At 42.6% G+C, this 20189-nt stretch overlaps 2 protein-coding genes across 2 annotated transcripts; both read right to left on the bottom strand.

Moving 5' to 3' along the window:
- Nucleotides 1–1494: 1494 nt before the first annotated feature.
- On the bottom strand, nt 1495–2135 carry LOC133970205 (histone H2AX). The gene has a single exon (XM_062407084.1). It carries the CDS (start codon nt 2049–2051, stop codon nt 1623–1625), a length of 429 nt encoding a protein of 142 aa, XP_062263068.1. The 5' UTR covers nt 2052–2135; the 3' UTR covers nt 1495–1622.
- A 398-nt stretch (nt 2136–2533) lies between these two features.
- c2cd2l (c2cd2 like) lies at nt 2534–20083 on the bottom strand. The gene is made up of 15 exons (XM_062406958.1): nt 19846–20083; nt 19105–19549; nt 10790–10885; nt 10438–10557; nt 9775–9885; nt 9118–9231; nt 8926–9019; nt 8704–8836; nt 8503–8567; nt 7587–7708; nt 6751–6922; nt 6551–6643; nt 5996–6129; nt 5107–5320; nt 2534–4419 (listed from the first exon to the last, which is right to left on the bottom strand). The coding sequence occupies exons 2-15, from the start codon at nt 19468–19470 to the stop codon at nt 4169–4171; spliced, it is 2085 nt and encodes a 694-aa protein (XP_062262942.1). The 5' UTR covers nt 19471–19549; nt 19846–20083; the 3' UTR covers nt 2534–4168.
- Nucleotides 20084–20189: the final 106 nt, after the last annotated feature.

The raw sequence follows: 20189 nt of genomic DNA, 5'->3' as shown, positions 1-20189 counted from the left end.
AGACCACACCGCTGTCAGACAGGATAAATACAACACTTATATTGTTGTGATGGCTAAATTTAAGTTATAGTCGTATGAAGACGATAGCAAATGTACATTAATCTTACTGCATTACCAGTAATGACTTTATTTACTGTTTTTATTGACTGCCTTATTTCTGGCCCATTTGGATGATGGGATTTGTGATTTAAAGAGATTATTGAGGCTCAGCTAAATTATGCTCCTTGACTATGTGATTAATTTCATTCTATTGAGTTGTGTATTTAATCACATATTACTGTGCTCGCTCTGCTAAACTAGGTGAAGGTGTTTATAAGAGAAGGATCTCAGTCATGGTATTTGCATGTGCACATGGGAAACTGAACTTGCTTGTGCTTTGTTCTTCCGAATTTGGATTTCAGTGACCGGATCGCAAGATGTTAACAGGACACTTTCAGACCTGTACTGAGTGCTGTCCCCTTGTGATCAGATAAACTAGGGGCAGATGTTGTGAATGAGGCCTATGAGACGTTTTACATCTCATCCAAGAGCTGTATTCAGGTCTAACTGGGGAGAAGACACTTTGACTCACGGAACCTCAACGAGCTGCATGTTTAACAGAACGACCCTCAACATGGGTAGCAATCAACCCCTCCACTAGACATTGTGAACAGATGTGCATTTGTAAAATTCTTGAAGGATGCAAATGTTTGTGTTGACATGTAACAAGGAAACACCTGGAGCCCCAAGCGTCAGGAGCAGTTAAACAGACTTTAACCACAGAGATGCACAAACAGGCCGAGAAAGAAAACCCCTGAGATGCTGCGTCTCTCTTGCTGCGACTAAAACCTTTCAGACTTTGTAGATGTATAATTAGGGAAAACATAAATTCATCATAATGATAATTTCTGAAGCATATGGAATGTGGTGCTTTTATTTTGTTCACTGATGTAAAAGGGTGAGGCAAGTATGTGCACAGCAAAGCCTCCAAATGACAACCCTTCAGATTTAATGATTCTTTACCTGGTTAATCTAATAATCTAGGAAATGAGTTTGAATAAAGATTATAGACCACGCACTAAATTGAAGCCCAAACGCTTGTGCCACTAGCTGGGCCGAATGTGAATTAGTTAGTTTGCAATGTCATGTAGGATTTGTTTGCTAACCCTAACCCATAAAATAAGACTTGAGGGATTTATACCCAACTTGAACCAAAAAGCAGTCGTGCAGGAAGCACGTGAACGACAGTTTGCTGGCTCAGCAGCAGATTCAGGCCCATGGAGCACATGCCTGCTGGTAATAAATCTTCACTGGACACGAGATGCCTGCTGAGAAGCGTTGGTGCATGTGGCAGGAAGCAGATCCTTACTTTTACTACAGCCTAACATATATTTAGAAATCATAAAGTTGTGGTTTATATGTATATCAGCAAAACACCCACCGGCTACAGACAGTAACCACAGCTCCCCCCTTTACTAGCAAGAGGTCTACCATCACAACGAGGGTAACAAGCACTTGTATAAAAAAACGTTTATTAAATTAAAAAGTCATGCTCAAGAGGAACACAAGGACAGACTGCTCTTTAACGGAGGACTGGGTGGCCCTTAAAAGGGCCTTTGGGCTGAGAGTTATTAGCCGGCCAGCTAATACTCCTGGGACTGAGAGGAGGCCTTCTTTCCCGCCTTGCCGGAGCTGGGTGCGGACTGTCCGGTCTTCTTGGGCAGCAGGACGGCCTGGATGTTGGGCAGGACGCCGCCCTGAGCGATGGTGACGCCGCCGAGCAGCTTGTTGAGCTCCTCGTCGTTGCGGACCGCCAGCTGCAGGTGACGGGGGATGATGCGGGACTTCTTGTTGTCTCTGGCGGCGTTTCCAGCCAGCTCGAGGATCTCGGCGGTGAGGTACTCCAGCACGGCGGCCAGATACACGGGAGCCCCGGCGCCCACTCGCTCGGCGTAGTTGCCCTTGCGGAGGAGACGATGGACACGGCCGACGGGGAACTGCAGACCGGCTCGGGAGCTGCGGGTCTTTGCCTTAGCGCGGGCCTTGGCTCCGGTTTTTCCTCTTCCAGACATATTGGTTAGTTCGCTTCTTTTTTCTCTCGGTAAAAAATACTGCAACACACCAGTGTTCAACCAGGATATAAACCCTTCTGTTTGTCCCGCCCTTTAACGCGATAGGTACTGAGGATGGAATTAGCTGTGTGTGATTGGCTGTCAAATGTCAAATGAAACAGGAAGTGGGTGAGTATTGGCTCGACTGTCCTTACGTGAAGCCAATCATGGAGGGGTTTACAGAAGAAAGGCGGTCGTTTTTCCTACTGCGTGTTGTGATAGGGTCATGAAACAGAGGCTGAGACGGAAGACCAATCCAACGTCTTCCCTCCAGCTTCAAAGTTTTAGGCGCGTTTAGCTTGAGCGTTGAAAGTATAAACTAATATCTAAAAGTAGTTTGTCTGTATACAAGATTAACAAATGTTGAAAATGTACATATCAATGAAGCTGAAAATCTATAACTCCTAAAATAAAAAAGACTCACAAGTCAATGTGGGTTCACATATCGATTGAGCTTCAAAAATAATTTATTTGCAATAAATTAAACATTTCAAATATTACAACAGAAAATAAAAACATCTTAAAATTTCCAGCGACTTTCTGTTCACATTCCAGACACATATCATGTAGTTTGCCTTTAGTCAACGAAGTGGCTTTGTTCGTTTATTCAGCATTTTGAATTGGTTTTATTTTTGTGAAGCACATGGTATATGATCAGTAGAGTCCCTTTGACAGCGTTTGGCTCCACGTTTTCTCGATCCTTTTTAGCAGCTATTCTTTTATTGATACAAATAAACATGAAAATTAAATTATTTAATTTGATCTCTGAATTGATGCAGATGATTGATGTATTTCTCTTTTTTCTGACTAATCACAAATGTCCAAAAATGTATTTTTGATTTCTGTTTGCCTTATGAGGATGCAGTATATTTCATTATATCTCTTGTTGTTATAGCAATTTATTTTCTTGCCCTGAGTGGTCCAATATACCCGTTACCTTGTCATTAACGCTGACAATCTTGTTTCTTGCGATTCAAAATGTTTCAAAATGTCTTCCCTGCGGTCGCTCATGTGAGACTCAAATCTGTTTAAAAGAAACACAATATGATAACAATCCTACATCTTACAGACACGATAAGGTTTGTAAGGTTTAGATTATAATTAGGAGCCGATCACAGGTGCAAATGTCACATAATATGCCGTATTCAAAGTTGTTCCACTGTAATGATAGTTATTGCAGAAGTAAAAGGTCAACATGGAGCATCAAGTTTACAATGCGCTTAACTGCACATTTCACTTGTGAGAGTCAACACTAGATACAAAGTGAGCAGGACTTGACCCTGCTTTTCTTCCTGACAGAATACTGTCTTGTGGAGAGAGTAGTGGAGAGAAGTTTCCAAAGCAAACTAAAATGCATTTCTGAGCTTCACTTCAAATGAAATTCCACAGAAAGTAGCTTTTATAAAATATAAAGCACAATAGATATAAGATCTTTTCTGCTTCTTATGTAAGATACAACATTTAACCACGTCCTAAAACCAATTTATAAACAATCATGAATGGACATTACAGCTAATTTAAGACAGATTCTTGTTAACTCACTAAAAACTAGGTGATAAAATTACATGTGCATGGAAAAAACACGGCAACATCTCTAATTTACAGGATAATGCAAATATGATGAGTCGTTTTCTTGGAGAATGGCATGAATAGCACTTGTTTGATGCGGACCACATAATAAATAAATGACATTTTATACAACCCAGGAACGAGTGCAACCAATACTGTTATACTGGCCTTTTAGTTTAAAAGCTTGGTCACAATCAAACACTCTGGGCACACAGCATTTCATTGTAGTTATATTGCTCATTTCACTCAGCAGCGGATTTCTCCTTTTAAAGAAATAAATAATCACATTTAAACCTCAGCGATGTGATTAAACAGGACTTCTGTTCTGAAGGTGCGATAGTTTGACTACAGAGGAAGGCCCTCCCAGAGGAATCCTCCTTTCAACATGTACAGATGATAACCCTCCGGGGGCTTTCAACCTGACATAGTCTGGACTCAAGGTTTAGTTCTGACAGAACCGACAGAGGCTTTAAAACAATCCTGTTGAGTTAGGATGAGGCCATCGATGATCAGTTATCCAGCGAGCTCGCTCCTCCGTTGGTGGCAGAGCCTTTGTCTTTTGATTTGCCTGATGAGCGGAAAGAGAAGCGCTTGATGATACGCCGAGAGAAACTGCCGGACTTTTTACGGGAGATGGTTGCGTCAGCAGCAAAGTTATTGCCAATGTTTGAGATGTCTTCATGGGATTGGCTGAGGCAGGATTCCTTCTCTCGATGTCTCCTGCGGAACAACATCTTTGTCCCGCTCTGCAGAAAGCCCACTGCAGGAAGCAGACAGACAGAAGGGACACTGTGACCTTGATGAACAGCAACAGCCAATGATGAACCAGTAATTACAAATTGAATTTATCACTTATCCATTCAACACCACTCTTGTTTGTTTTGGAGTATGTATCAACATGGCCTCCAGAGGGCGGCAGTGTAACTTTAGAGTCAGATGTTCCCCTTTTTAAACAGCCTGTTCTAATTTGGGATGTTGCATAATGGGGGCAATGTTCTTCAGCCTTTATGTGGCAGCAGAGGAATTCACAGAGCCAGATTTATGCTTGTGAAAAAGGAAGGGACCTGCAAGATGGGACAGGGCGATACACTGATAACAAGCTGACATGCTAAAGTCCCATCCTGGAGCAGCATGATGCAGACTTGTTTGATTCAGTGAAAACAAGCAAAAGGGGCAAAATGTGGGGTTCTCCTTAAATGCAAACTCCAGAAGTCTGAATCTCATGCTCAAACAAAGTTCTGAATGTAAATCTGATGCATTTGAAATGTATTGACCTGTTTAATAAAATAATATGTTTTACAATAACAAGAGAAGGGGCAATAGGCTAAAATTCCGCAAATATAACTGAAAGTTTACCATTATTGTTAGACATTGCTGAACAGCTTCAGTAGAAATGAAATCACCACCTCAGATGATTTTATTCCACAGACCAAACTGCAAGTCTTACCTTTGTGGTCTCTGAGGCTACGGGTTTCCATGGCACCAGCGGAACCAGTATCTGATTCCACATCGTCCACAGACGGACGCTCCGACACGTCGGAGGGTGTAGTTTCATCTGGGTCCTGGTGATGCCCCGCCCCGAAGTGGTTCCCATGCATGGCGGCATCCATGGCTGCAGCGTAACCACTTGATAACGCACAGTCGTCCTCTGAGAGTGGAACCTGACGGGTGTTAGATACTGAATCAATTTACATCCTTTCAAAAATCTCAGATGATGAAGGGGTTAGACAGGACAGAGGAGGAATAAGTTAAGTTTGTAATTTCTTATTAGACACTAAACCTAAAAATGCTGCTCAAAACCTTTTATCTGATTACCCCTGTTTTAATAAAATTCACACTTGATCACCAACATTTGTACACCTTGAACATCACAACACCTGCAAATGTCAGGTTTCAAGTGTAGCCTCTTACACTTGATATACTACTGTAGGATTTCAGGGAAATAATGAGGTCAGAGGCCTGATGCTCCTCTAATGTGCTCCTACAGGGGGCTGCGACTGTGGACTAAATTTAGATCAAACTCAATTTGTCTGGTTCCATGTCTCTGTATTTTAGAATCCTTATAATTATGTTATGTCGATAAATGATTCCTGTACTATAAGTGATGTTTGGTTAAAACAAAACCAAGTCGAAATATTATTCTAATTAAGAAATGTAGCTTTGCAGGTAACTTGCATCCTACTGATAAGTGAACAAATACAGAAAATTATATTTTCACAACAAAATACATTTTCACATCAAAATATAATTGCACTAAAATAAACACACATTTGTTTTAACACTGGCAAGATAAATTCCACAAGCCACTGCCTTTTACACAGTTTCCATTCTCTGACCTTTGACACGCCCGAGATGATCAGGGTGCTCCTTTTTGTCGGGGTCTTCCGAGCTAGTTTGGAGGCAGACTCCGTCAGCTGGCGAATGGCCGTCTCTGCCACAGGATCCAGGCCATTAGAGAGCCGATTGCTTTCTACGCAACAAAAAACGTAAATATGTAAATCAGCACTATACCAGAAAACTGCGATATGCTGTTTTTCAAAATGTACCTTCAGATTAATACTTCTTTTTGCAGTGTGATTTGAAAATGTATGGTTTGTTAGAAAGACATACAAAAAGATTTGTATTAAACTAAAACATTAGTATTTTAATGTCTAAGAGATCATGTAAATTAAATTTGTCTAGACTTTTTGTGCTTTGTGATGTAAAAGCATGTATTTTCCCTGTGTAATCCTAATGTTAGAGTTGAAGGTTTTTGAACTGGAGAACCTGCATAGTTCATGATGCATACTGAAAAGTGCCATCCTCTCGTCTCATGTTACACTGCAGCTTCTTGCTTATCCTACTTTGCATCTGTCATGTAAAACCATGTCTGGCCTTTCAGTCCGACTCACTGCTCTGGTTGGGGGTGGTGCTGCCATCAGACAGGATGGTGGGTTTCTTCTCAGTCACCTCCACTTTGGAAGGGGATCGCAGAGGGGATTCACCTGAAAGGCGTATACATTTTTTTTTTATGTCATCGATAATATGATCCCAATATTTGATCCCTTATCATGCATCTACCCTGAAGTATTACTTCTCTCAGAAAACCAACCTGGACTGCGTTCCACTTTTAGTCGAGACTGAACGGTCGTGACCGTGGTGATGATGGTTCCATCTGGCATGATGGTTCGGTCCACGTCGACTTTCTTGGTCGGGGTGATCGAGGAACGAAGTGGCAAAGCATTGTGGGTGCTGTGCGGCTCCTCTGTTTCCACATACAGCAGCTGGTGGAGTTGAGAAACAGTTAGATTGTACAACTTTTCATGGGGCTTTTACATATTTCATTTCACCAATAAAATGTGGAGAGTGGGTTGGCAGTTCATCAAACAAGAGGGCACTGTATTCAAGAGGTAGTTGCATTAGTTAAACTGGACATTTGGATCTGCAGGGACAGTATTGGATGACCTATGAGTGGGTACAGGTTGCTAGAGGAGGTGTTATCTTGTCTCCTGTAGGTTATTTTTTCCTCTTTGGTACTACAGAGAACTACAGGTAATTTACAGTCATTGAAACAAAAGCAGCTCTCCGCAAGACTGAAGGAAGGCATCAAACTGGCTGTGAAAAGGCCAGAAGAGGTCTTGACAACTATTTCAGGCATGACAGTTGACAGTTTCAGCGCTGCCTCTCCTTCTGTCTCGTTCAAGGTTGGTTGATGTTCGATTACAAACTGAGATGTAGCTGTACACTTTAAATCCTTGCACTTATATATAGCACTCGTAGCTAATTATATGGTTCTTGCTATTCTAGGTTTGTACCCTCATGGTGGAATGCCCCTATTGTAAGTCGCTTTGGATAAAAGCGTCAGCTAAATGATATGGAATGGAGTGCAAATGTCTTTGAAGCAGTTTTCCATCTTTTTCTTGAGACATTTTATATCTTGCCACTCACTTCTGCGGTGATTGTAGTGTGTGGTGCCAAGCCGAGGCCAGGGCTTATTGACAGCGTGTGTTGTCCATTGAGAACTTTGCAGCGGAGATCCAAGGCGATGGAGGCGTGACCCGGCAGGAATTCTACCAAACAAAAATACATATTTGTAGAAACAGCATGAAAGCCTTTGAAATAAACTGGAGCTCTCAAGTCGGCACAGGAGAATCTCCTGAAATTGTATACATCTGTGATGGCAGATTTTATATTTAGTTAAGTTTAATGAAGAATGACAAATATATATATATATATATATATATATATATATATATATAGAATGTTGTTGCTAGAATGTTTTCTGCAGTTAGACTTTTAAATCCTAAGATGTGGCAGACTCAGATGTGTATTCGTTGGAGATTCCTCTGTGCCTCGGTTTTCACACCTAGAGTCTTCTATGGGTCATCCAGCAGAGACGGGGTCTAAGAGAAACTTGGAGTCTAAGCAGATGCCTGATGCCATTGCATAACTTTCAAAGGGGTCCTCATTCAGATTGAAGGTGACTAAATGTAAGCCTGATTACAACAAAGCAGAGATCTGATTGGATGAACATTCTGCATCTGTGTGAGGAGGGGTTTGACTTGTATAAAAGCATTGTGTGTTCACTGTTCATGTGCGCTTGCTCGGCTTTTTCAGTGGTACAAGCAAGTTGCCCCCAGCCGCAGCTGGGTAAGAATTAAACAACCAGAATTGATAATTGTCTGCTGTGAAATGTAATTAAATATTCCATTACACATCCTAAAACGCTGACAAAGAAAATTACCATGAGCCTGCAAGCAGAACATTTTAAGCGAATAGTGATTTTTGCTTAGCCAATCTAAACGTTCCTGCTGATAAGGTTTCTGACCAGCCAATAGTGAATTGATGTTGAGTATTGCCTTACGTTCCCTCTCGCCATTCCGCTCCAGAAGTCTGACTCTCAGCTCTTTGGTGTCTGGCCGGAGCTCCCTTTAACACACAGAAACCAGCTGTGTTAGATTTAAAGTTAAACTTCACAACACAAAAATAAACAACTGCTTCAGTTTGGCATGACTGTACACAATGAAACATTAACAGCATTTTGACGTCACAAATGCCTTCGTACAGAGTCATTTCTTCACTCCAATCCAGTGGCGTGTTGGGGTTGCCGGGCACAGGCAGGAAGCGGGTCGCCCTCTCTGTGGAGGGTGGATCCAAACTCAGGACACAGCATAGCTCCTCTGATGTTGACCACTGACCTGCAGACACACAGCAACAAAGTGAGTCGCCGTTGAAAAACAGCGTGATGCCGGAGGGAATGATCTGACGGCAATGGAAAATATCTGACCTTTACTTAAGGTCGCTCGGAGCTGCCGGAGCTGCAGTCGCCGCACCAAGACACTCTGGGAGTTCAAGCCCACTGACAGGAGGTCCATGGGGACCTGGGGGAGTTCAGAAAATGTGTGCAGATCTTAATAAGTTTAAATATAGGATTTGTGGTACAGCATCCAATTGACAGAAAACAATTTGTTTTTCTCACCGAAGGACTGGAAGCACAGGTCTTGAGGTTGAGGACCATGGCTGGCTGAGTGCTGAACAGAGTGTCCTCTATCAGTCCCTTAATCATGCTAAGGTCCACGCCACCCTCTGTCCCCTGAGAAGAAAAAAGTAGTAACTGATCACTCTTTTTTATGTCTGATGTCACTTTAACTTGTAATAATATCCATGAGGGACAAATCAAATGTGATTTTTTTTTGCTGCTGCTTTCCTCTAAAAAGTTAGTTTTTCAAAAAGCCTTGCGCCCTTGGGCCAATCACAACAATTCCCAATAATTCCACTTTGGAACAGTTTACATGTCGAATAGTATCCAGGAGATCTGTCTTCAGTAATGAAACCAAGTGCAGTTTTTTCTTTATTTACTCTGTTGCCATCTCAAGCAAAAAGACAATGGCATGAACATTTATGTAACAGCATTAAGGAACGGCATTTCCTTCATGAGTCATGATGAGTTTAACAGGGGAGTAAGTGACTCATAAGCAAAAAATTACATGATGACTGAGATTTATGAATAGACTTTAACTGAAAGCGTTAGCACGGCCTCACAAAGCTTTGCATAATGTGTATTTCCTTATTATTGGATATATGAAACCTTCCAATATGTAAAGAGGGTAGTGGTTCTAATAGCACATGTTCTCACTTTTCTCTGCAGCTTGCGCGGGGACACGCTCAGAGAAAATGACGGCTGCTTGTTGAGAGTCCAGGATATCAGCAGACCCTCATCCTCCACCTCCTCCAGACACACCACCACCTGTTGGAGACAGACGGGGGGAGCGAGGTTGGAAAACATATTAAACTCTACAATAACTACAATATTTCAAGTTGGTCATATTAAGCAGAAAACAGTAGATGATACATAACATTTAGTGGCTGCTTTATCAGAATCAGAAATACTGTATTGATCCCTGAAGGGATCTCGGGTAAATTGGTTTATTTCCTGACAGTGCTGTATGATAAAGGGAGTGAAATGCACATGGAAAATCATTTCTAAAATGAATCACCGCTTTAGTGACATAATAGAGAAAATCAAACCTCACCAAGACTGGAAGCAACCTGATTTATGGGAAACAGGTTCTTAGCTCTGTTGAATACTGTTGCAGCCACAGAATAACTAGAGATACACAAAGCTTATTCAAGTTCACTCGTTAAACAATAGTGACGTGATGGCACGAAAGGATTTAATGTGATATGTGTAAAATTTGAATAAAAATGCAAATGTTTCTCTGACTTTTTTAGTGGTGTCAGAGGCCTGCCCTCAAACGTGCAAAGGTCACGAAGAATTCCAGTGGGTGTGTTTTTGTACCTTTGTCATCATAGGTGCGATGGTGATCTGATAGGTGTCCATGGAAACGGCAGCAGGTGACTGCTGGGTGACAGTCACGGGAAATGTCACACTGTCCACCCAACAGTTACAGTGTAAAACCTGTGAAACAAAGCACGCTACTGAAATGGGCTGGGGGGGGGGGTGTATTCAAGGCTGTTATGAACAGTGCTGCATCATAACGTCTCTAAGATTAAAATGTATCCGGGTTCATCTTAATCTCGCACAATTTGGTCACAGAATTTTTTTTCTCATCCATTGCTCCAATTAAAATTCACTGGGTGACTGAGTAAAGATTTTAATCCCTGTGTTTATTGAACATGCATGAACTCACCATTCTGTCTGTAGACTGGTCTGTGCAGGTCACACTATCTATTGTAGAGGCAGCCGTTAGCTGTGGACTGCTGTCAAACGTGATCTGGATGGAACTCTGGGAGAAACAGAGGAAGAGAACAAATGTCCTGAATATTACATAGTGGATGGAGCAGAGGAACTTGGGGACATGACATGAAAGAGTTTTTCTGCAGCGATGAAGCCTTTAATGATGCTGATTAGCAGTTAGTCATGGTCCTTGTAGATCTTATTCAATTAGTAAATGAAACAGCTGCTGTAAAATGTATATTCAAATGCAAATTAACTGAGGATTTCATGAATTTTAATCAGGTTTGGCAACAATTGTCAAGGAACAAGTAATTGGTTATCACTTGCATTCAAAACTTATGATATATTCAAAACCACATACCATGAAGACTAATTTTTGGGTGCCATAATCATTGTTGTGCTCACAATTCATCGCCAAGTACAAATGTGATTTTAAGCCAGGGCAGCTCTCTGGATTTGTGCGCTCAGATGAAAAGTGCCTGAAGATACTGGCGAAAAATTACAACATATGCTTTGCCCAAGGGTCGTAACATGCAAGTTAATCTGAGTTTTTATGATAATCCAGAAATTGTAATTCACCTTTCATCAAACTGCAGCCTGCTTGGACCTACGTCAGTCAATGCTTGTGCTTGGGTGTGTGTGTGTGTTTGTGCTTGTGTGTGTGTGTGTGTGTGTGTGTGTGTGTGTGTGTGTGTGTGTGTGTGTGTGTGTGTGTGTGTGTGTGTGTGTGTGTGTGTGTGTGTGTGTGTGTGTGTGTGTGTGTGTGTGTGTGTGTGTGTGTGTGTGTGTGTGTGTGTGTGTGTGTGTGTGTGTGTGTGTGTGTGTGTGTGTGTGTGTGCGTCCAAGCCTACTGAGTGGGCATCTTGGGAAAGTGGGGACCACTCTTTGGTGGACTGTTTGGGGGTTAAGACTTCATTTAAGGGTTATTTTTAGAATCAGGTTTAGGTTAGGGTTAGGGTAAAGGGCTACGGAATGCATAATGCCAATGAGTGTCCTCACTAAGACAGCTGTACAACCGTGCGTGTGGGTGTGCCAGAGTGCCAGAGTGCCAGAGGATCCGTTACACTGGATGGCTTTAACTGACTCAGGAGATACAAGGGAGCGAAAACAAATCCCCTATTGTCAGGGCATATGTTTCACTAGGTCCAAGTCCAACCTCTATCAAACACAACAGAGAAGGCAAGGCAGAGGTGAGAGGATGATGTAACAAAGTTTATGGTGTGTGTCCATGTTTGTGTGTGTGTATGTGTCTGTCAGTGTTCCAGCCTAAAGGGCAGGAAGCTGAGCCAACTGCGATGCCGCAAGCTTGTGTAGATTCCCTGGACCAACACTGCAGTCACATGACTACACCATACAACCGGCTGTGTTTTCGCTCTTGTTGGCTGGAGCCTCCAAACCTACTCAGTCACCCAACCGTTCATTACACCCACTGTAGTGCCAAACAAATATGCTGTGATGTATTTCAAATTGCGAGGCTTTAGAATAACACATTAACCACAGGGTTTTCATCACTTGCAATTAAACACAACTGCCGCATTTGTAAATAGTCAATAATAGAGTAAAAACAACACTTTGCACAAGTTGATTTGTTTTTAGGTCCATTCATTCAGCAACAAATCTGTGTGATGAGAAGAAAAAAGTTTTGTATTTTTCTAGATGTTTATTTTTGGTGTTTTACGCTCATGAGACAGGTTGGAGTTTTGATATATGAATATTTGACAGACAGAGTGGAGCTTGGCATGCATTAATGAGCCCTGGACCCAGAATCAAACTGAAGACTTAGATTATAGAGTGTTAGATTATGACCTCCAACCCAAGGGGATTACGTTTTCAACCCTGTATGTTGGTTTTTTGTTTTGGTTGTGTGTTTTTTGTTAGCAGGATTACACAAAAACTACAGAACAAATGTCCATCAAATTTGGTAGAAGGATAAGACAAGAGAGCAGCCATGTTCTCTTAGAGTGCAAAAGGAGTTGTACATCATTGGCTTCACAGGTAGCCATCTGGTGCACTGTGGTGCTGTTTATCCTACTGGTAATGGCTCCAAGCTTGTTTTGTCATGGAGAGGCAGATTTGTCCTTGTGAACAATCGCTGTTTTAACTGAGTGTGTATGTGCAGGGTATTTGTGGAAAGAGACCGTTCCTGAGGACATCCATGTTGTCACTTCAGGTTTGTCACCGTCGCCGCCTTGGGGTCTGACTGGCTGATCGCCTCTGAAAGCATGTGGGTCAACCAGAAATACACTCCCACCCCCTGTAGCTGTAGTTGACCCTCAGCTTCCCCTCCTGTGTTTAGATGACGGCAGTGTTTACATTTTGTGGTGGATAAAAATTAATAAGAAGAATACACATGGTTGTGATTAATTGTTGTCAGAATATTAGCAGTGCCATTGTGACAATATTAGTATGCTGTCAGCATTAAAGCCATAAACATAGTTATCATTACATGATATACATCAGAATATTAGCAGTGCCATTTTGAACATTTTAGCATGCTGCTGTTGGTAGAATTAGCCTCACACCAGCTAGAATAATTTGAAACCGATAAACCAGTGCACACAGACTTTGGAGTCTGTGTGAATGTCAGTTTATTTGATAGCACAGTCTCCTGTACTACTCTTCATGAGCTATAGCCAATACCTGGAACTGCTTAATGTGAGTCTATCAATTGCAGTTCATCATAAGTTGTAACAAAACTGCAGAGTCACCCATTGTAAGCCCTTATCATCTACCTTTACTTCACACTGTATTCTAAGGTAGTGTGTATCCATGTAGTGCATTATGTTTGTGTAAACCATAAGTGCTGAGTAAAAGGAGGAGCCTTGAAGATTTAATAATGCAGTAAATGTGCTGCCGTTTAAAAGCTTGGCAATGTGAAAGCAGCGACTGGGCGATAAAAAGACGAGTTTCCTGTGCTATCATAGCAAATGAGTGCTGGGTGCTGAAAATCCCCGGCCTTTCGGAAGGAATCTACTTGAGCATAATGACGGAGCATTAATCATCTACCAGCAGCCGCTCGCAGTCAGTCAGAGAGGGAAGACATGAGCTTTGGCCTCATTCTAATCACCAGGTTTCTTTATAAATGCAGATCTTGAATGGACAGGGAACTTCCTTCCTTGCAGGCGCTCTCATATTCTCTGTTACGCCTCCTTCTCCCGCTCACTGAGCCCAGTGATGGTGGCTCGACATCAGATGTCAGCTGCAGATGCACACACAGTCTGATGATGCTGTTATGATCCGATGGTATTGGCAAGGTCAACAAGTCCGGGGCCTTCAAGCCTTCACTTGTATCCAGCCAGAGGCATCCGAATAGCTCCATATCAAGTTCACTCTGCCAAGGCACGATTATTGTGAGAGGCTCCTGCAGTGATACTTTAGCAGACAGACATTTTCTCGACATAAACAACTGAGTCATGGAACAAGCTGCATCATGGGATACTGTCCAGAGGTGCAGCAGGGAGTTCACGAAATCAGATGTGCTGTTGTGCTGCTGCACATGTTAAGTCCGTACATCTATTCATATTCATACAGCTAAGATCTTATCACACATGCACACTCACAGTTGTAATGTTAATTTCAGTGTTTGAGGGCAACCTTGTAAGTCTAGTGAGAATGCTATCTCAGAGGAACTCAATGTTTATTCTAGCATGCCAGTTGTCAGAGATGAGCATATGTGTGTTTACACATCGTGAGTAGGTTATAAAAGGCACTTGAACCCATCTGGGAGCCTGTGGGAGTGTTGGTCTTAACATCAGGTGTCGTCAGATGCATTGTTGGCACATTACTGTCTTGAGGCATCGGAGAGCAATTGGAAGTGTCACCAGGAAAAACCTGCTCTGGATTATTTCACTGTTATTTCAAGGGCAGATTGTTAAATCAGTAAAATGCGCTGGTGACAGAGACACAATTACATTTGTTGTTCACAAGGAAAATCCAGGTCATGAAAGTGATATCACGTCTCTCAATGATCTTATGAGCAACAAAGAACTAAAAACCATCATGTGATAGGGCAGACTATCAGTTTACATCTTAGCTCCTTTCCATCACCATATGTGAAAATAATCCATGTAATATGTCACAGTAAACTCCTGAATTTAGAAGACTTTTGCCCGTATTTATATATTTGTATTTTTAATATAATTTTATTTAGTTTATTATTTACTTTTTTATACTGTTTATTAGTTATAGCCTTTTGTGATGCATTTTGCAACATTATTATGAAGGTGCTGCACAAATAAAGCTCATTATTTTCATTATTATTATTAGGTATACAATCAGATCTTCAACAAATATTTTCCAATCTTCACCAATAATCAATCTTTCCTTATTTAACTTGGAATTGGAGTCAAGCTGCACCAGATATCATTGATATCACTTTCTTAAATGTGTCTTATTTGTTTTCATTACCATCCAGGAGTTATTCTATGAGAAAACAGTGAAAATGTTTGAAAATGCAATGTCGCACGATGTTAAGATGAGTGGAATAGAAATCCTACATCCGTCCTCTAATCCGCACCAAAATTTAATGGGTTCTTTCCTGACCCATACCACATCCTTCCACAGAAATTCACGGTAATCCGTTCAGCTGTTTTTGTGTAATCTAGCTTAACAAACAAACATACCAACCAACCAACAACTAGTCAGGGATGAAAACAAAACCTTCTTGTCATCCGTTGTTTTGTCATTAAAACGTGTGAAAATAAAACAGCTGGAAACGACCATTATCATTTCTAAAGAGGTAGTTGGATCATATTTGAAATAAATAAAAAGCATTAAGATTTTAGAAGTTGGAATGCAGCAGATTTAGCCATTTTTGCCAGGAAATCATTCTAAATACCAACTGATGAGATAAATAGTTTCCAATTAACGTTATTTTGACTGACCAATCAAGTTAATGAAGGATAGAAATGGATATTTGCAGTTTTTGCACAGAATTTGGGATCTGATTTCCTGTTACACTGCAAGGTTTAATAGTTGTCTTTATCGTGATGGGTTTCATAGTGTTTCTCTGTTGCCTGTGCAAAAACACTGGAGCCTGCCGGGCAAAGGGTTTGCTGAACCCCGTTTGATGCCCATGCAGGCTCATTCAACTTGCCTTTCCTTTGGATAAATTTCCAACATAATTATTTAAAGACCTCTGTCAGCATCTCTCTTAAATGCTGGAAAAGTACTTAGGTTAATGCTATAAAGGATTTGCGGGCTAATCCCCACATGATGACACCGAAGCCGTATCTTCATCGGGCTGCGCTCCTCCAGGGAAGCTCATGTTTTGTCCGATGTAGAAACATAATCATGAAATGCAACTTAGAGGCGAGTGTGAGCATAGTCTGGGCAATCGCTCTAGTCGTGTCTGTTTTCCAAGTGGCCACAGCAACATGCCTGGCAGTGGCAGGTGCTTCGTAAGCAGCCAAGTATGCAAAGTGACTCACTTGCGGGCATTTCCTTTTTTTGACATATCTCTACAAAGCAGCAGGTATTTCCAGTCATGTTTGGAGGGAGCACATGAAAAACCAGAATAGAAAGTGAACATCAACTTACTGGGCCAACAATTACTTTCACATTGAATGCATGTGATGTTGAAAGGACCAAGCATGTGACCTTCAAGGGCAATGCCATCAATCACTAGGCCTTCCTATTACCTAGATTCAGTCCTCTACAGGTATATCTATTCAAGACATGCAAGACAAGAGTGTGATGTGAAAAGTTTCATTAACAAGCACATTACTGATTTGCATGCGCCCCAGACACATTTAGAAAAACAGATTGCTGTGCACACAGACGATGACAAGCAGATATTTCTTTGTGATGAGTGAGCTCGGGAAGCTTTGGCTCACATTCACAAACTTAACACTCGGACAGACCAACATGGACAGCTATGCTAAAAAAGACTGTTTTCTACTTGTTTTTTTCAGCATTAGAACTACTTTTTATGTTATACTCCTGGTCTTTTTAAAGCAATTCACAAGACAAGGTCAAACTGTCATATAAGCCCAGAGACTAAACCTTCAGAGAATGATGTTGGGAAACACACAACCCTGTCTAATTTCTCTCTATGAAGGTTAACTCCAATGATGTGCAGTTTTGATAGCTGAGAACCACAATGGTCCCAATAGATCAACTAATTAGGCCCCTAGACTGTATACATAGATGGATGACGTGTCTTCACCCCCTCCCACTTTCTAGAAATGAAGCCAAAATATCCCGGGTGTGATTGCTGCCATCATGTGCCGATTTGGCCGGACTCTGCGAAATAGGAATTGAAAGATGGAGCCGTGGAAGCTGCTCAGCTTTCAATTGTGATGCCTCAGCTTGTTTTGTCGAATTTAAAAAGTAATTAAACAAAAAACTTATGGGAAAAAACGACACTTGAATAAACATCAGGATTTATGACCCATACTGCAGCCAGGCACCAGGGGGGCGATTGAGTCATTTTGGCCTCACGTGTGGGTAGCAGACATGTCATCCATCTTTATAAACAGTCTATGATTAGGCCACTGTAAGAAAATCAAATTGACACACTCACACCATTGACATCCATCTAATAAAGAGAGGCAGTTCCACAGAACCACTGAGACCCGAGTACACAGAGAACATGCAAACAGAACCTTAGAACATGAAGGAATCACATGAAGTCACATGAAGTCACATGAAGATAGGGTAGTCTTCAAAGCTCTTTGTGTCCTTGTATGATGTTGGAGAATAAACAGCAGACCTTTGTGTGTCCTCATGGACACCACTGTCCTCTTCATATTCAGTTAAGCCCCCAAGAGCTACACAAAGCTTAAGTCGTTTGATAAGTACTACTGATTGATGGAGTGAACTGGGATCATAAAATGGTGAGCAATTTACACATCTATCAACTAATTCCAGAAATCTCTTTCTGTCTGTGCGTCTAATATCTCTTATATCATGGGTGTCGTTAAGTGCCCAACGAAGTGCAGTGCGCGATTTGGTGCACGTGAGACATTCAATATTAATACAATTTGAACAAAAAGGCAGCCCGGCACTGTGAAAGTCGCTGCTGGGACTCAACGTCAACTTAAGGGATGTTGCTGATCTCAACAACAGCTTGTGCACAACAATGGCTGCGTTTACGACAACGGCAACTACAACGGATTCTCCAGTTCAGGGTTCTCTAAGCTTCATCAAACTTTTTTAGCAGGATACGCAAAAACTACTCACAGATCTTATTGAAACTTGCTGGGAGGGTGGGGTGTGGGACAAATAAGAACTCATTAACTTTAGGGGTTGATCCAGGAATTTTTTTCTCACTGCAAAATCAGGTGTTTTATTTTGAAATTCTCAAGAAATAGTGAAAATTCCGGAAGAAAATGCTTAGAGGACTGTTTGCATTGAATATTAGTTGTATGTTTGACAGTCTTTCGCACTGGTTAAGTTGCCAACCATCAGTAGATGTAAGCATATCTTCAGTTGTGTACCTTGGCGTCAACAGGTTTTTCACCTTTCTAAATCACAAGACACCTTCTGCTAAGGCAGGCCGAGGTGTATGTCCCTAACAGCACGGGGCCAAAGTGTTAACTTGAACATTTGAGGGGAAGCTTTCAATCTGCCATGGCGAGCTGACCCCTAGAAATCAGAAACGAATGATGTGGATTGATGCCTTTAAACTCCCGGCCAGCTCATGTCTAACTCAGCCCACACACACACAGACCGTTTTCACATGTGGGGGCTGAGGATCCATCTCCTCTTGCAGTGCTCATTTAAACCTCTGGCTAGGTGGCAGACAATGATTCAAACACATCACAGGGACAATTTAAAAAGGAGAAAGAACTTTAAATGGTACGCTAAGTCTTTAAGACGTGTCGGACACTGACCACACTGGATCGGTGTTGTACCTTTGCTTTAATACTACGGGTGAAGGTTAAGAGCTGTAACAAAGGTGAGTCAACTATTCTTTTGTCGCCTCTTCCCACTGTGATCAAACGCAGCCATGGGTATCAGACTATTTTTAGGAGGTGTGGGTGTTCATACCATAGCTACGCTCACTGGTCCTGCCTCTCCGCTCTTATCTGCATTGATTCAGAGCTGTTACGCAAGTCTCTGCCCCCCATCCTCTTAGACACTCAAGCTCCCACACCTCCACCTCCCTGCCTACACACACTACCACACTACCAAACTGCCTTTGCTTTAACTATTTATGCTCCTGCTTAGTGGTAGTAACTCAAGGCATGCTCTTTCACACACTGCCACCAGCAGCTCCTCACTCCTCCTGTTCACCACTGGAAGATCTTATCTGGTCCAACTCACCCCATGCCTGCAGGCCTGCTCATTCAGGGCTTTGACCCAGGTGCTCTGCCAGTGCTCCCTGAAGGACTTGAAGGAGAACAGGGAGGTCAACAAGCCTTTGACCCCGGCCTCAGCTGCGGCTCCTCCATCCCGGCCCGGGCGGAGCTTCCTTAGGAAGCCCCACACACCCCCGCCCAGGCTGTGGTGGGGCAGCGTGAAGCACAGTGGCTGCCGGGCCGGTGCTCCCCTGTCCGACCCAGGTGTCTTCCTCAATCTCCAGAGCCGCAGTGCGCTCTGCAAGTACTGGATCAGCCATGTCAGCACGATGAGCAAGGAGGCCAGAAAGAGAGCCACCACAGACAGCCAGGCCAACTCCTGCAGCTCCATCACTGCCTCCCTCTCATGTCAGCAGGTCCGGTTGGAAATATCAGGAGGTGTCAGTCAGAGCAGCTCAGCTCCCTTCAGCCTGTGAGAGGCAGTAAACACACACTCAGCCCTCCTCATCCGAACGGCATAGACATGTTATAACTGAGGAATAACACTGAACACACATGTATGATGCACGTCAGCTGCCTGACTTTCATTTGTTTCGTATGGGTCACGGTAAACACGGATAATGCGCGTGTGAAGCAGAAACCCATGCACTGAAAGATGCGTAAACGTTACACACACATCTTGGATATTTTGAACCATGCGTTAGTAGAGCGGACGATGCGCAGCCGGTTAATGGATGAAACTCAGATGATGAAGCAGGAAACCTACCGTGTCACTTACACGCTCCGGGCTGCGGGATGCTGGGGATCGAACACACGGCATCGTCAACGTGAAGCTGGATTCCTTGCGATGTTCAGCGGTACCAAGAACAAACACACGCGTCCCATCTTCAGTGTTCTCAGCGATGTTTGTACTGATGTTACTCCGGCGTCCCCTTTCGATATTGAAACGACCCCTCTGCTCTCTGAGGCTGCAGAGGCTTCACTATGTCCGCTGTTCGAGCACTCCTGCCCGCTGTTCCGTCTGCACACTGACAGCTAATAGGCGAGGCCTGCAGGGGGCGCTGCAGCTGACAAAGCGCTACAGCAACAAGGAAGTTAAAAACTCCGCCT

The sequence above is a fragment of the Platichthys flesus genome, chromosome 15 (genome assembly GCF_949316205.1).
Source record: "Platichthys flesus chromosome 15, fPlaFle2.1, whole genome shotgun sequence".
Lineage (NCBI taxonomy): Eukaryota > Metazoa > Chordata > Actinopteri > Pleuronectiformes > Pleuronectidae > Platichthys > Platichthys flesus.
Note: the sequence above shows the minus strand (reverse complement) of the source record. Positions and strands in the feature narration are given on the sequence as shown.

Excerpts from the sequence above, each read along its gene's own strand:
- c2cd2l (XM_062406958.1), bottom strand. The coding sequence starts at position 19,470 with ATGGAGCTGCAGGAGTTGGCCTGGCTGTCTGTGGTGGCTCTCTTTCTG. Across the intron at positions 10,558-10,789 it reads ACCAGTCTACAGACAGAATG|GTTTTACACTGTAACTGTTG; the intron begins GTGAGTTCATGC and ends TTTGTTTCACAG. Across the intron at positions 4,420-5,106 it reads TAGCCTCAGAGACCACAAAG|TGGGCTTTCTGCAGAGCGGG; the intron begins GTAAGACTTGCA and ends TGCTTCCTGCAG.
- LOC133970205 (XM_062407084.1), bottom strand. The coding sequence starts at position 2,051 with ATGTCTGGAAGAGGAAAAACCGGAGCCAAGGCCCGCGCTAAGGCAAAG.